Raw genomic sequence first — 17,761 nt, forward strand, 5'->3', positions numbered from 1 at the left:
CCACCCAGGCGCCACCCCCCCAAAAAAATTTTTTAAAAGAGTTTTGGTATAGATCACTCTAAAATCAATCACTGATACGGGTATGACTTTACATGTCACTTCACCTTTTCATGTTGTTTTCCTGTTCTAAAATTGATGTCTCCTCTATCTCTATTGAGATACATGAAAATTACTCCATACTGGTATAATATTTAGAGATTACCAAAAAAAGTGACATAGGAGAACTGAACATATTTATGATGTATGCTACTTTAAGTACAAACATTGAGAGGGAAACATATAACCTCCACTAAAATTATCACAAAAAATAAAGCCATAAGTAATAGTGTTACCCATGCTGAATGAAAGAAAGAGAGAGAGACAGAGAGAGAAACAGAGACAGAGACAGAGAGAGAAAGGGCCTGAAATGGAAACACTTGCCCCCCACAAAGAGCAAACCAAGACTTAATTGCAGGAATGTAAACTTTAACCAGTCAATCTGGAATTTCCTGATCAACCCTAGTGAGGTAATCTGCAGGAAAGACCCCTGCCTTTTCCCACCCCCCCCCAAGGAAGGTGACCCTGCCTGATACAAACTTTTCTTTTCTTTTACTAATGACTTCCTTGTGCCACCCTGCCTATAATAGTTTTCCATTTTGTACAGCTTCTTAGAACTATTTCTATTTGCTACATTGGATATTGCACTATTCATGAATTATTGAATAAAACCAATTAGATCTTCAAATGCATTCAGTTGAATTTTGTTTTTTAACATTTCATCCCCTTACCATGCCTAGGGTAGTGACTGACGCACAATAAACCCTTAATTAATTACCCCAAAAATGTCTTTTTCCAATTTTTCCCAATTCTGTTCCAAATGAAGAGAAATGCAACTCTGTGCTACATATAAACATATTCACAATTACAGATTTATTTTCTATAGATCAAAAGAAGACATGACACAAATGAAGTTGTCATGACTGCAAATATGTTTTTGTATTTATAGCACCACATGCCTTTCATTGATGCTAGTATAGAGAATCAAATGTTAAGAAAATTAAATTGGAATGAGGCCAAGGTATATCATTAAATACAGATGTGAGGAACTTTAAGTTAGATCTTGAAAAATACGATCTTACAAGGAAACTTCTAGCTCTTTACATTTATTTTCCTAAATGATAGTTCCCATTTTAGTGACAAATCAGCAAGATTTTTTCTGAATTGTTATCACAATTCAGCTTTTAAAGCTAATAAAAAAGATTCTAAAAAATTGAAGAGTCCTAGGTACATTTTTTTTTTCTTTCAATACAAGAGAAGGAGCCAGAAACAGCTTGTAATATAAGGAAATGAGATCATAAGTTTAAGACACAAGAAATAAAAGAGAGGAAAGTAGGAGACCTGGCAATTGAGAAAAGAAAAGCACTATTAGAATAATAATTGTCTCTCCATGTTTATCAACAAATGGGTTTGGCATGAACATGCTTTTCTTCCAGCATATTTATATGTGTCAACAGTATGAAGAGTTTTTCACCTGGCTGCATTAAACTTCCTCAATGCCAAAGTAAACCTCAGAAAACAAACTCAACTGAGGCACAAAATAGTGCAAATCTACAGCGCCCAAATAGATTTTGATCCAGCTGCTGCTTTTATAGGTATGGTTTAGAATTACTGGGCTTGTCTATACAGATTTATTTTCTTCTCAGTCTGTCATTTGGTATCCAGCTAGGAAGTAATGATTCCTATAAGTAGAACCACTAAACATAGTTAAATTAAAATGGAAAATGAGGGGCGCTTGCCTGGCTCAGTTGGAAGAGCATGCAACCAACTCTTGATCTTGGGGTTGTAAGTTCAAGCCCCATGTTGGGTATAGAGATTACTTAAAAATAAAATCTTTAAAAAAAAAAAGGAAGGAGTGCCTGGGTGGCTCAGTCGGTTGAGTGTCTGTTGATCTCAGCTCATGTCCTTGGCCTCAGGGTTGTGAGTTCAGACCCTGTGTTGGGCTCTGCTCTGGGCTCAGAGCCTACTTATAAACAAACAAACAAACAAACAGATAAATAAATAAATAAATAAGTAAATAAATAAATAAAAATTAGCAAACTGATCTTGAAGAACATGCTCATGACTTGGAATTAGCACACTCTGTGAAAAATGAAAGGTTTACTCTTACCAAGTAAAGAAAAAGGCTACAACAGCCAAGATAATCACTGAGTTAAACTTTACCATCCAAATGGCGTTCTCCATAAGAGCTCTCTGGAAACAGGCCCCTTAGATATGTTATACATGAGATAGAAGTAGCAAAAAGTTTCTTCACCATTATCAATGACGCATGCTCATTAGTGATTTGGGATGGAAAAACTGTTTCCTGGGGAAAAAAAGAAAAAGATGAAAAAGATTAGTATTCTTTAATATATTCAGCCATCATGCCTTTACCACAGATATGATGGAAAGATTTTTCAAGACTTCAAATCTGATACCTTTACAGATAATCAAAAGGAAACAGGGCTTTGAAAACTGCATTAAAGTTGATCTTTATAGGTAAGGCAGAGAAGAAAAGCAGGGACAGTTACCCAAGCAATTCAAGACTAGTATAATTTACTTCACAATGATCCATGGGTTTGAGGTGAAACTGGAGCTTTACTATGATTACATAATCTCCTTCCTTTTCACATACTCCTCAGATCCCCAATGCAATCTTTTACCCCCTACATTCTCTCCAAAGTCATCAAGTACATCCTATCATCAACCTCTTCTGTCCTCTTACTATGTAACTTCTCTGCAGTGTTTGACACTTCCCACATCTTCCCTCTTCCTTTTCAGCTGCCATAACAGTTTTCTTTTGATTTTTCACATATCCCTCTGTATCTATCTCAATCTCTTATTTTTTCCAGTTTTTCTGCCCTTTAAATTCTCTCTTCAGTCCTTTCTCTTTGCATAGCTCTCACTTCTTGGGTAATCTCATCTAGTTTCACTGCTTCAGCTATAGCCCATACAGAGAAGACTTCAAATCTTTATTTCTGTTTAAGCCCTACTTCTGTGTTTCTGTTTCATGAACATCTACTCCTAGGCCACTTTGTAGAACCCTCAAACTCAACTTATCTCTATCACCTTTCACTGAAACCTGATCCCAAGTTTCATTCCCAGACAAATTAATCAGCCTCCACTCCAATCATCCAGGGTACAAGTTGAGTCATCTTTGGCTTCTCTTTCTTGTTCATAGTTCATACCCCATTTCCAAGCACTAAACCCTATAATTCTCTCTAAAAGAGTTTTCAAATATATCTTCTCCTTTCCCTTCTCACTGTCATTGCCTTGACTTAGGACATATTTACTTCTCCCGTTTATTACATGCTGTAGCCCCGATCTCTCTGCCAACAGTTACTTTCATTCACTCTGTCCTTCATATTGCCATCATTAACTTTAAAGAATATAAATCTTATTATGACATGACCAGTGTTCATATAGGATAGAGTTCAAGTACCTTAGTGGAGCATTTGAGAACTATCAGTCTTGGGGCGCCTGGGTGGCTCAGTTGGTTATGCTTCCGACTTTGGCTCAGGTCATGATCTCACGGTCCGTGAGTTCGGTCCATGAGTTCGAGCCCCACATCGGGCTCTGCTGACAGTTCAGAGCCTAGAGCCTGCTTCGGATTCTGTGTCTCCCTATCTCTCTGCCCCTCCCCTACTCATGCTCTGCCTCTCTCTGTCTCTCAAAAATGAATAAATGTTAAAAAATTAAAAAAAAAAGAACTATCAGTCTTATCTTTGCCTAGCTCTCTTGCCTCATTTGCCACCCCCTCCTCTCTGCCCCTACTCCCTATCCTCTCCTATGCACCCTACTCTACCTGTGTGGAACTACTATTCATTTACTATTCTACTACCATGTATCTCCATGTTTTTGTACTTTGATAGAGTTTTGCAGGATACTAAGGTAAGAAGTTAGAATACTAAAGTTCTGTAAGATATCAGATAGCCTTCTATAAAATGTATGAGTGCTAACAATAGCTTCCTTCTAAATTATATGTGTGTATGTATGATATATTGAAAAATTCATACAGTTATTCTTAACTGATTGGATAATCTGCCCTAAGAAATGGTATGCCATATTAGGAATGTCAGAAGAGAGTGACAGACGCATAAATTTTACTTCAGCATATAAGAATTTTCTACCAACTTAAATTCATGTAGAATATTTGCTGATAGTTTGTTTTGCATCTTGAGTTATCACTTCAACATGTTTGTCATATTCAGTATTTACTGTGTACATGTATAAAAATAAAAATGAAAATTTGATCATTTTTGTAACAATTAATTAGTCTGAGACTGTTTTTTGCTCTTATTTAATCCAAGCACAAAATATGTCTCATGAACTCCAGCTGGCATTTGTCAATACATTTTATTTTTAAAGTATTTTCTAAATATTGATGAATTAGACTATATCAAACTTAAGAACTTCTGTTCAAAGAGAACATGGGAGAAGATATTCTCAATACATATATCTGCAAAGGACCCATATCCAGGATATAGGAAGAACTCCTAAAATTCACTAAGGAAAAGACAGACAACCAAAAAGAAAAATGGACAAAAGACTTGATAAGACACTTCATAAAACAGGATATCCAAATGGCCAACAAACAGCACTCAAACTTCATGAGGGAAATGCACATTAAAACCACAATTAGATAACACTACACTACCTACCAAAATGGCTAAAGTTTTTAAAAATCAGAAAATACCAAATGTTGACAAGGATATAAATCAATCAAAACTTTGAAACACTGGTTATAGGAGCATAAATGGGTACAACCTCTTTGGAAAATTTGCTCAGTGGTATCTACTAAAGCTAAAGATACACATGTTCTATGACCTATATTTCACTCATAGATATACACCTGGCAGATACGCATACCTATGCTCACCAAAAGAATGTTCATAATGGCATTATTTGTAATAGACCCAAAATGAAAACTACCCAAATGCCCATCAACAAAAGAATGGATGAACAAATTGTCATATATTCCTGTAATGGAATAATATACGGAAATGAGAATGAATGATCTACAACTATATTTAACAATCTCCAAATATATTTAACAATTTAATAACATATTTAACAATATGATAACTCTCACAGACAAATCTGAGCAAAAGAGATCACATACAAATGAGCGCTACTGTATGACTTCATCGATATAAAATACAAAGTAAGTGAAACTACTTCCATGCTGTTAGAAGTCAGGATGGTTAAGTCTCTGATGATCTTAATCAAATTCAGAGGTCTTTTTACTATACTACACAGTTTCATCTGTTGAAGTTTTAATAATCCTGTTACTTAGAGGCAGGTACTACCCGCAAATATGCCTTTGATGATGAAGAACTCACAAAAAGCTTTTCTATAGCTATATCCAAAAGACATTCTAGTCATGATTTTGCTATATAAACTTCGTTCTTCTTTGGCACACTGGCAATGAATTATCAAATTATATTATATTCCGTTGTTAAAATGTATATAATAAAATAATAACATATAATAAGTATACAATAAAATAAATAAATAAAAATATATAATAAAATAAAATAATATAAAATTATAATACTCTTGCATGTATGCTAGGAACTTTGGGGACAAATCAGTATGGATCTTAAAAGCCAGGCTAAGGAATTTATGGTTTATTTTACAATCAATGGGAAGTCAGTGGATTTGATCAGGAAAGTGAGTAAAAGAATTGTTTTAGGAATATTAAGCTATAGCAGAAGTAGGAAAACTTAAAGCTGAAGGGGAATTAGGTATGTATGTGGTGTGCATGTGTGTGCATGTAAAATTTTACAGAAAACCGCTTTTTGTACTGACAGAGCCTCAGAAATTAAGGTCTTTTTGAGTAAGTGGGTAATAGTTGGCATGGCATCTATATATGGCACCTTACTGAAAACTTGCCAAAACTTAAAGGTAACACTTGAGTAATAACCATTTGTAAAATTAAATAACCTGGAAGTATAAAGACATTTACTTTAAATATAGAATCTAAAAGGCCATTTGCAGTAATGAAGATCAATAGTTAGAAAAGCCCTCTAAAGTTCTGTTATTTTTCTATACCCTAGGGATTATTTTTCTTAGCTCAACTGTTCTTATTTTTCTTAGCTCAACTGATCTAATACCTTAAGGGTCATCATTGATGTTTTCATAAATGTCAAATACATGAAAATACTGACTTGATAATAAAAAACACTATGTCAAGCTATTTTAATAAGACAGTGTGCTAATGACATACGCAATGTTTGACAGCTCAGCTGTCAAGTTACATGACCTAAGACAATTACTTTACTTCTCTGAGCTTTAGTTTCCACCTTATTGTGAGGTTTAATTGAAACAATAATATAAAGCCCTTGGCACAGTGCCCAGTACATGGCAAATGCTGAATAAATGTTAGCTTCTAGAACTGTTATTATTGTTGTTTTAAGTATTAAATAACAAAATCTTACAGTCACTTAAAACTTACTGGAAATAGTTCATTCAGTCCAAACTACAAAGATCTGTTTATATTAAAACATCAATTTGTTAATTTACAGAGAGAAAATAATTCCCAAGCTGACTGTAATTCATATATATATATATATATATATATATATATATATATATATATATATACCCAGCTCAGCATTTCCCCCCAGGAAGGAAGCACACTTAGGAAACCAAATGAGATCAGGAATCCAGTGAGTATATTGAATTCAAGCCAGAAAGATGACTACTTTCTCTCTGCCCTAATTCTCCTTCAGCTGGAATCTTGCCTTTGTTTGCTGCAGCTTAATATTCCTGAAACAATTATTTTATTCACTCTCTTTTTTAAATAAATATGTATTTATTTACTTTGGGAGAGAGAGCAAGTGTGAGTGGGAGAGAGGGAGAGAGAGAATCCCAAGCAGGCTCCCTGCTGTCAGCCCAGAGGCCAAAACAGGGCTCAATCCCACGAACCTGTGAGATCATGACCTGAGCTAAAATCAACAGTTGGATGTTAACCAACTGAGCCACCCAGGTACTCCAATTTTATTCACTCTCCTGACTGAAGAATAAAGAATGGGCGCCTGGCTGGCTCAGTAGGAGGAGCATGCAACTCTTGATCCTGAGGTTGTGAGTTTGAGCCCCACACTGGGTGTAGAGATTAAATAAATTTTTTTAAAAACTTAAAAAAAAAGTAAAGAATAAAGCATAAATTCCTTAGCTTGGCTTTTAAGATCCATATTAATTTGTTTCCAAAGTTCCCATTCGGTTTTATTTCCTTTTTCTGCCCAACATGATGTCTCTCCACTCCAGTAAGGATACGTTCTTCATTATTCTCTAAAATGTTCATTTCTCATTTTGAGCCAAAGCATGTTGGTAGGTTTTCCTCATAGAGTTCTCTTCTCTCTCCTCTACTCAAATCCTTTTTATTATTCAAAGTCTACCTTACATCACGTTTCCTTCATGAGTAATATACAAACTATTCCAGTCTATACAAAATCTCTAACTTCCTATAATTTGTATTGTTTTACTCTTTTTCACATATATAATGTATATACTGCTTTCTATATTGGCTTGACTCCTTTAAATCTTATTTCCTTTACCAGATTCTAAACTTCTGGGAGATAAAGATTTATTTATAATATGTATTATATAATACCAAGCTCTTAATTAATAAATGAATGATTCATTAATGAATGTCATGGGACAAGACAGACCTGCCCTTGTGAACTCGGGAAGGATGCCTGACTCTGGCATGCTCCCCCAGGGGCCCAGCCTCCGAGTTCTTCAGTCCTTAAAATTACATCATGGTGCATATCAAAAATTTCCTAATTGCTTCAGGAAATGAGGATCTAACAGAGAACTGTTCTCTTTAAACATCTTTTTTGTTCCTGATTTCTTTTACTCTAGAAAATCTAAACATATGAGCATGAAACAAGCACCCAGTCAGTTACTTTGTAGGAATCTATTCTAATTTCTTGAACATCCTCAGCCCATTAGGCAGTTAAAATGTAGACATACTCTGCCAGAATATTATGTGCCAATTAACTGATAAAACTGCTATTTAAAAAAACACCGAAGATTAAAGTCATGATTCTGAACTCACTAAATAGTCATTGATTTTCGTTTAATTCTTGGTAAATACCTTAGATGCTTTGTGAATTTTGATAGAGCGAGAGAGCTGAGCAGTGGCCATTGTAGTAATGTATCAAGATTCTTTTAACAAGTCAAACCTGTGGGAGTGAAAAAAAAATTAGAGACTTTGCCAAAATAACCTTTTTTGTGACTTTTCCAAAAGAAGGACTATATAATTAGCATTGACTATATTCTTTGGAAAATTAGTTTAATAACCATTTTTATCTCCACTACCAGTTTTCTATAAATTTGGCTTACGATCTCTAGATTAGTATTTCCAACCACCCAGTGAGAATTTAAGTTGATTTGCTTGTTCCCAAATACATTTGAAGGAGAAAAATACATGGTAAATTACCTAAAGATTCAACAATATATATTTTTTAAAAATTTTTAATGTTTATTCATTTTTGAGAGAGAGAGACACAGAGTGAATGAGTGAGGGAGAGAGAGAGAGAGAGGGAGAAACAGAATCCGAAGGAGGCTCCAGGCTTTCAGCTGTCAGCACAGAGCCCAATGCAGGGCTTGAAGTCACCAGCCTAGCTGTGAGATCATGACCTGAGCCAAAGCCAGACTGACTGAGCCACCCAGTCATTGCTCAAGAATATATTTTCCTCATCCTTTTTATTCCCTTAGAGGGCAACTGTGTTCTGTGTGTGTGGCTATATAAATATATATAGCAGGAGTTCAAAACACTTCTTTTTTTTTTCCTTTTTTGTTTTTTAGAGAAACAGAGGGAAGGAGAGAGCACGAGTGATAGAGGGAGAGAGGGAATCTTAAGTAGACTCCGTGACCAGCTCAGAGCCCAACACAGGGCTCAATCTCATGACCCTGGGATCACAACCTGAGTGGAAATCAAGAACTGGACATGCTTAATTGATTGAGCCACCCAGGTGCCCCAATTCGAGAAATGTTTTTGAGGGGCGCCTGGGCGGCTCAGTCAGTTAAGCATCCGACTCTTGATTTTGGCTCAGGTCACGACCTGGTGGTTCCATGCATTCGAGCCCCGCACTGGGCTCTGTGCTGGCAGCATGGAGCCTGCTTGGGATCCTCTCTCTTCCTCTTTCTCTGCCCCTTCCCATTCGCGTACATGCACATGCACATTCTCTCTCTCGATAAATAAACTTAAAAAGATTTCTTGATTTAACTTCATGTGTAATTGGCTTTCAAAGGTAACTCAAAAGTTAAAGTTCACACTTCACACCCATTAGGATGGCTTTTCTAAAAAAAATGGAAAATAGCAAGTGTTGGTGAGGATGTGGAAAACTTGGAACCCTTGTGCATTGCTGGTGGGAATCATACAGCTACTGTAAAAAACATTTTGGCAGTTCCTCAAAAAGTTAAACAGAATTATCATATTATTCAGCAATTCCACTTCTAGGTATACCCAAAAGAACTGAAAACAGAGAGTCAAATACTTGTATACCAATGTTCATAGCAGTATTATTTACAATACCCAAAAGATGGAAACAACCCAAATGTCCATCAACAGTTGAATGGATTTTTTTTTAATGTGGTATATACAATGGTATATACAAGTCTTAAAAAGGAATGAAATTCTGATACATGGTACAACATGGATGAACCTTGAAAACATTATGCTAAGTGAAATAAGCCAGACACAAAAGGACAAATATTGCATGATTTCACTTACATGAGGTAGAGGTGCCCAAAGTAGTCAACTTCATAGAGACAAAGTAGAATAGAGGTTACAAAGGGCTGAAGGATAGAAGGAATGTGATGTTTAAAGGGCATACAGTTTCTGTTCAGGCTGATGAAAATTTTCTAGGACGGACAGCAGTGTTGTTTGCACAACGCCATGATGCGCTTAGTCGCCACTGCATTGTATACTTGAGAATGGTTGGGGTGGTGAATTTTATATTATGCATATTTTAATATAATAAAAAAATGAATGTTGAAAATACATCTAGTTTTGAGGTGCCTGGCTGGCTCAATCGGTAGAACATGTGACTTGATCTTGGAGTCATGGGTTTGAGCCCCACATTGGGGGTAGAGTATACTAAAAAAAATAAATAAAACAGAGGGACTTTAAGTTATAAAAAAAAAAGAGAAAGAAATACATCTGGTTTGCACTTCTATTGCTTCACTGGCATAAACAAAGAAGCAAATTCCTGTTTTCTTTTCAAAGATCTTTATTTATTTAAAAAAAATTTTAATGTTTATTTATTTTTGAGAGAGACAGAGACAGAATGTGAGTGGGTTAGGGGCAGAGAGAGAGGGAGACACAGAATCCAAAGCAGGCTCTAGGCTCCGAGCTGTCAGGACAGAGCCCGACGTGGGGCTCGAACTCACGAGCTGTGAGATCATGACCTGAGCCAAAGTCGGACGCTCAACCCACTGAGCCACCCAGGTGCCACTGATCTTAATTTAATTTGTATTGGGGCTGCTTTTCAAGTTATGGAGTTCTGACCAAATAACCTATTTAAAGTAATTCCATTCTGGATCACCCAGGATAGCCTGTGACCTTCTTCTGCGTATTGAACAATGCAAGATTCTGGATGATTTTGCAAAAAAAAGGCAGAATTATTTGAGGACACGGCCACAAGATGGTGATAGAGATTACAAACAAGTAATATTTAATTTCTCTCAAATTACTTCTTCAGATCAGCACTAGGGGACACTCTTTTACAAGATCCTGTAGGACACTGAAAACCACCTAACAGTCCTTTAGTCCTTAAACATTGCCAGGTGTCTTTTGTTGACTTCAAAATATAGCTTTCATTTCTGTGTATAACCTTCAAATCTGACTCAACACATCAATTGTTTCCCTTAAAACTTCAAGAAATAAAATGAGCAAAATAAGGAACTACAGAAGTTTAAGCCCTAGTTCTGGTCCATTAAGCCATGTAAATGACCCCCTCCTGGGGTAGTTATTAGTCTTAGAGACAATACATAAGAAGAATAGGGGCACCTGGGTGGCTCCGTTGGTTAAGCCTCCAACTCTTGATTTCAGCTCAGGTCATGATCTCACAGTTCATGGGATGGAACCCCACATTAGGCTCTGTGCTAACAGTGCTGAGCCTGCTTGGGATTCTTTTTTTGCCTCTCTAAATAAATAAATAAATAAATAAATAAATAAATAAATAAATAAACAAACATTAAAAAAATAATAAATAATAATGAGAAGAATTTTTAAATAGATTTCTTCATTGATTAAAAAAAAAAATCTATGGGAGTGCCTGGCCGACTCAGTCAGTAGAGCATAATCTCGGGGATTGTGAGTTTGAGCCCTGCGTTGGGTGTAGAGATTACTTAAATACATAAACTTAAAAAAAAATTTCTATGATCATAAGACATTCCGATGTCATTTCTAGAGAATCAAGTGCTGAAAAAAGCATCATTCAATTAGGACATAATGGCTAGGACATTATATCTATATAGGAATGTACAGAAACCTGGATTAAACTGATACTATCACTGAAAACTCTGAGACAAATCAGGGCACTTGTTTTTGAGAAAGGATTCAAAGCTGGTTACTATTAGCATTTGGTAAATACCTGAGGAATTAACATTTCTAAAATAAGTAAAGTTAAAATTTATTTACACATATGTGTGCGTGTGAAGAGAGAAATAAACAGCAGTATAATGTAGTAGAAAGCAGCTCTGGAGTTAAGGAACCTAGGTTCAAATTCTGTTCAACTATCTAGTAGCTTTGTAACTTGGCCATATCACACAATCACCCTGGGCCTCAGTTTCCTTTTTTGTAAAACAGAGACAATAAATCCAACTTCTCAGGGCTCTTACAATGTTTATATGGGGATGTGTACGTCCAGAGAGCATACCTAGCATAATGGTTAAGTACTCGCACTCTTCTGGAGTCACACTATCTAGGATCAAATTTCAGTCTGCAATTAACTTGCCATATCATCTTGGGCAGATTGTGTGCCTCAGTTTCCCCATCTTAAAACAAGGATAGTAATAGTACCAGCTTCACAGGGTTGTGGGAGGTCTAAATGAGTCATTATATATAGGGCACTTAGAACACTGACAAATATTTCATTATAAGTAATAAAGCATGTTTATTTTTTTTTAATCTTATGTTAGTATTTGAACTCCTAGTTTTCTTCCAGCCTTCCAGTTGTTCCTTCTCATTGTGTATTTCAGACTTTTTTCCCCGCCCATTTCTTAACATTTGTGTTCAGGGTTCTGTACTAGGAGCTCTTTTTTTTTTTTTTTTTTTTTCTTACTTCTAAACACACTCCCTGGATGAACAAACACATTCCCATTGTTTCAATTACTATATCTATTCACATGATTGGATATAAGGAGCCCAGGTCTCTCTGAGGAGTTAGAAATCTATACCTCAGTCTATGAGACAGTTCCACTTTGATGTTCCCAACACATTTAAATGTCAGCTCTTTCCCCCCAAAACCTATTTCTGTTCCCTAGCTCAGTAAATGACATCATCAAATACCTAACTGTTCAAGCCTAAAAACTATGACTCAACTCTGTTCCCTCTCTCATTTCCACATCCAGTCTCCTTAACATTTATCAAATATGTCCATTACTCACTTTATACATGCTGTTATCTCTGCTTTAGATCAGATTAGCCTCATCTTTTGTCTGGACTGCTACAACCACCAGTCTAGTCTGCCTGTCATCGATCCTGCCCTTCTCCAGGCTGTTTTTTGTACCGTAGCCAAAGTTTTCTTTCTAAATTGTGAACTTGATTATGTAACTTCTTAGACTGAAATTTTCAATGATTTCCCACTTTGCTCAGGATAAAATCCAAACTCCTTACCATGGCTTCAAGATCTGGCTCATGCCTTCTTAGCCACATCTCTAACCATTTTCCCTTACACTTTTATGAATCAGCTATTCTTATCTACTTTGATTACCCTAAAGGACCATATTCTCTACAGCTTCCAGGCTTTTGCAATATTCCTTCTGCCTGAAACATTCTCCTCCATTCTCAATTCTTACTTATCTCCTGGACATGGTTTAGTATAATGTTCTCAAGGAATATTTCCTGATTCACTACAGCGAGCAAGTTGGGTTATGTGCCCATTGTAATATATACTGTACCATGGTCGTATTTATGTATCCATCCCACCCTACTGTGAGCTAACGATGAGAGTAAAGTTGTGTCTGTCTAGCTCATTTATTTTTCAAAGTTTTTTTTAAGGTACAATTTAGTGGATCTTGGTATATTCAGGGTTTTGCAACTGTCGCTATTAATTCTAGAAGATTTTTGTTCCCCAAAAAGAAACTCTGTCCCCATTACCAATCACTCCCCACTCTCTCCTCCCCGACACCTTGCAACCACTAATCCATGTTTCATCTCTATGGATTTGCCTATTCTGGACATTTCATATAATGAAACCATGTAATATGTGACCTTTTGTGTCTGCTTTACTTCATTCTTTAAAAAAAATTTTTTTTTAATGTTTATTGTTGAAAGACAGAGAGAGACAGAGAATGAGCATGGGAGGGGCAGAAAGACAGGGAGACACAGAATCCAAAGCAGGCTCCAGGCTCTGAGCCATCAGCACAGAGCACGCGGGGCTCGAACTCACAAACTGCGAGATCGTTACCTGAGCTGAAGTCGGACACTCAACCGACTGAGCCACTCAGGCGCCCCTGCTTTACTTCATTCTTGAATCCTCAGCACGATTACAGTATTGAAACAAAACAGATGCTCAAAAAGTATCTCCTGAACCAATAGAGAGATACTACAAGAACAAGGAAGAATTAAGCATCTAGAAAAGAATTACAGAATATTAATATTAATAGGTAGAAGGAACTTTGAATGTCATCTACTCCAAACATCTAATTTTCTAGATGAGGAAATCAAGGTCCAGAGAAGTCAACTGACTTAGGGTCAATCAAACATTTAGTGGTAGAACTGAGAATAAAACTCAAGAAACTCTGACTCACAATTTAGGGGTTTTTCTACAATGACTCCCCAAAATAAAATCCCTTTTTGCTTTCACCCCACCTAAAATAACGCACTACCCAGGAAGCTAGGTGGCTCAATCCGTTAAGTGCCCGACTCTTGATTTTAGCTCAGATTATGATCTCATAGTCATGAGATGGAGCCCCACGTCAAGCTCCGCTCTGGGCATGGAGTCTGTTTAAGATTCTCCCTCTCTCTTCCCTCTGCCCCTCCCCCACATTTCATGCATGCTCTCTCTCTCTCAAAATAAATAAATACAGGTAAATAAATAAAATGATGCACTACCAGTGCCTTCCTAGTTGTTGGGCTTGCTTGCTTATTTCTAAATACAGTAGTGTCTTTGTGTCTTTTTCTGTTTTTCTAGAATGAGTTCGCTTTAGGAAGGCAAAATGTATCCAATTTTTTTTTTTTAATAGCGAGGCTCTTTTCAACCTCTAACTATTCTGTTGTTACTGTTGTTTTCCCTTTGAGCAGGTGTTTTGTGGAAGTCTCCTATTCAAGTACAAACTCTGCTTAATTTTGAAAGCTCACAAGCTAACAGCCCCAGGAGGTATGACACTACAGATCATGCACTCTTAGAGAATAACCCTGATTGTTTTTTATCACCTTGTTCTAACTCATTATCTAAAAACCTAGGAGAGATTTCATAACTATGGATTTGAAGAACAGAACTCTAACTTTCAAATGTCTTTCACTTATATATTTGCTTGCATATTTGACCCACAAACATCTGAAACTTCACAGGGCATCAATATCTTTCATTTTTATGCTTGTCTACTCTGTGACAAGAATTATGATCTTGAGAAAGAGAAAAGATTTCTGTGCTTTCTCAGATAAAGACTCATGCTAGGCTTACCTCTTGACCTACATCTCAACTGCCCTATTTAAAATGGTGATACAATTGCTTACTGTTTTACCCTTTTATGTGTGAATCCAAGATTCAGATAAAGATTAACCAGCTACTGTTCAGCGCATTAAAGCCTAAGCCACTTTTTTCCTTCTTTGGCCATTGTGAGTGAAGCAAAAACCAGTTTTATTATGTTTGCCCAAAGACAATAATAGTTGATTTCCTAACACTCCCCACCCATCTTTCTCAATCTTCCAAAACCATTTTTTCCCAACAAATCCCCTTTCTCTCAAATGAGTAATATCGAATAGCTGGATTCTAATAAATGCAACTAGATGATCTTTCTTGCCTGATTGGAAGGATGGCTTTACTGAAAGGAAGTACATTTTGACCTAAATGGGCTCAGCAACATAGAATTGGAAGGGAAAGGACACATCCTCTACAGATAATCCAATCTCTTCACTTCAAAGAAAAGGAAAGTCAATTTAGTGGAGGAAAGATAGTCTTTTTAACAAATAGTACTGGAACAATAGGACATGCATAGGCTGAACACCCCCCCTCCCCCCAAAAAAAGAACAAAACAAAGAAAACCCTCACACTGTAAGGTGGGTGTAAATTTCACACTGTATACAAATATTAATTCAAAATGGGTCATGGATTTTGACAATAGAGAAGAGGAAAACGAAGTTCAACAAAAGAACTTGGTTTGTTGAGGCACCTGGGTGGCTCAGTTGGTTGAGCGTCCAACTGCAGCTCAGGTCTTGATCTCTTTCATGGTTGGTGAGTTCAAGCCCCACAGTGCAGAGCCTGCTTCGGATTCTACCTTCCCTCTCTGTCTCTCTGCCCTCCCTCGCTCACATACTTGCATTCTCCCTCTCTCAAAAATAAACATTAAAAAAAAATTTTTTTTTAAAGAACTTGGTTTGTCAAAGGTCACCCAGTTACTCAGAGGTTTCACAGAGTTTGCTTCCACAAATTATCATTCACCGTTTTAATAAATCCCATCTGGCTCTGGTAATTTCTTCTCCCAGCTCACTCAGAATAAATGGTTTCCACTATATTAACTGGGTATTTGTACATGCTATTTTGGTTTTTTAATATCTTCTTCAGGCTATTTCAATTATTCATGCATTCAACATTTACTGGGTGACCACAATGTGCCAGTCATCATCTAGGATTACAGTGATGTAAAATAATACTGTTCACATGGCAAGAGATTGATGATGATCTAATGGAGGGAGACATTAGACTCTCAGCCTAATTAAATAAAAAATTCCTATAGGGGCAGGTGCCTGGGTGGTTCACTTCATTAAGAGAGGGACTCATCATTTCTGCCCAGGTCATGAGAACCGTTGGGCTTTGTGCTCACTGCGCAGAGCCTGCTTGGGAGTCTCGCTCTCCTTTTCTCTCTGCCCCTCCCCTACTCGCTTTCTTTCGCTTTCTCTCAAAATAGACATTAAGAAAAAGAAAGAAGGAAAGCAAGCAAGCAAGCAAGCAAGAAAATTCCTTTAGGGGCAAGCACCCAGCTTTATCTTCATTTTCACCAGCGAGTACATGATGTACTGCACACCCCCTCCCATGCTCTGCACATCCGGACACACGTCGGTGACTGGCTAATCTCGCGTTTCAAGACACTTTCTCCCCTGTACTGTTTGGGGAACTAAAGTCCACGGAGATTAAACGGCACGTCCCGGTTAAGGTGGAAAAGGAGTCAAGGTCATTCCGTGCGGACCCATCCCCAGCTCTGTCATCTCCTGATGATTCTGGCAAGAACTGGTTCTGGCAGAACACCTCCATGTCTGGAGAAAACCTGGCCTAGCTAAATTCACCCCCAAAGCTCCACACCCAACGCACTCCCCCACCCCGCCCCTTCCTGACTGGCCGCTGATTACCCTTGCAGCTTCCTCACCAAGACTCAATCCTCCTTTTCCACCGAAATCTGAATTCAATAGCTACTTTGGTGTTCACAGTACAATTATCGCCACTCTTTTTTTTTTTTTTTTTTTTTCCTGGTATATGCGAAAATTTTCGAAATCGAGCCCTGAGGGCGGCGGGGGTGGGTGGGGAGGGTGTTATCTAGAAGCTTCTCTTTTTTTTTTTCCTCAGCCCTCCCCCCACCCCCTTCGCCTTCCCGCTTCTCCTCAGGGCACTTCGGGGCTCAGCGAAATACTTTCAAATCAAACTTAAAGCCTCAAGTAAAAGGAAAGGAAAAGAAAAAAAAAATTAACCTAAGAACACGGAAGTAACAATGCTCAAGCGCGCTCTTTCTCCGGGCACCTTGGCTCTGCACAGCCCTCACCTCAGCTCCTCGAGGTCTCTCTCAGGTCTCTCAGAAGGATGCCCAACGGCCTTTTCGAGCCCAAACCCTTTCGGGCTCATGAATAGTCAACGACGCCTTTCTGGGTGGGGCGAGAGACACTTACTCATGAATAATTCATAACCTCTCCAAGTCAAGCCCGGGCGGCCCGCCTTGTTCGGCTTCATGAATATGCAAAAAGCTGCCAGAGGCTGCTAACGGCCCCCTGGAGATCCCTGCCCCCTCAGCGCCGGCGTCGTCCGCGCCTGGCCTCCTTCGCTCTGGGTTACCCGCCACATGCCCCCCGGTCGCCGGCGCCGCGTCTCTTCTGCCGCCTTCTCGCCCTTCCGAAGGCTGGCCACGCGCTCCCGGGCCTGAGGGACCCGTGCCTGGCCCGCGGCGCCGCACGCGAACCCCGACGGGGCCTTCCGTTCAGGACCACTCGGCTGGCGCAGCCGGTACGTCGAGAACAGCCCGCCGCGGGGCTTGCTGAGGAGACGCCCGCCGGCCCAGGTGAGGCGGCGGCGGGGAGGCCGACGCGGGCGGTGCTGGGTTAAAGCCCGGAGGACCGCTTTTTATTGCGTGCCTGGGACCGGGA

The 17,761-nt window shown here is 38.3% G+C and overlaps 1 protein-coding gene across 10 annotated transcripts in view; it reads right to left on the bottom strand.

Annotated features, from left to right (window-relative positions):
- Positions 1–17,427, bottom strand: part of HORMAD2 (HORMA domain containing 2) — a 92,020-nt gene extending 74,593 nt beyond the window's left edge. For 8 of the 10 annotated variants that reach the window (XR_008291598.1, XM_053205880.1, XM_053205879.1 and 5 more), the window contains exons 1-3: positions 17,167–17,304; positions 8,117–8,204; positions 2,200–2,341 (exon numbers count right to left, since the gene is read on the bottom strand). Coding sequence is in view for 9 of the 10 variants with exons in the window: in XM_053205880.1 (XP_053061855.1) it covers positions 2,200–2,341; positions 8,117–8,167 (193 nt within the window). In the remaining variant the exon portion in view is untranslated. Of the gene's footprint in view, positions 1–2,199; positions 2,342–8,116; positions 8,205–11,035; positions 11,060–17,166 lie in introns of those variants that run through there. The other 2 variants (XM_053205876.1, XM_053205877.1) reach the window with 2 other exon arrangements.
- Positions 17,428–17,761: the final 334 nt, after the last annotated feature.

Source organism: Acinonyx jubatus, chromosome D3 (assembly GCF_027475565.1).
Source record: "Acinonyx jubatus isolate Ajub_Pintada_27869175 chromosome D3, VMU_Ajub_asm_v1.0, whole genome shotgun sequence".
Lineage (NCBI taxonomy): Eukaryota > Metazoa > Chordata > Mammalia > Carnivora > Felidae > Acinonyx > Acinonyx jubatus.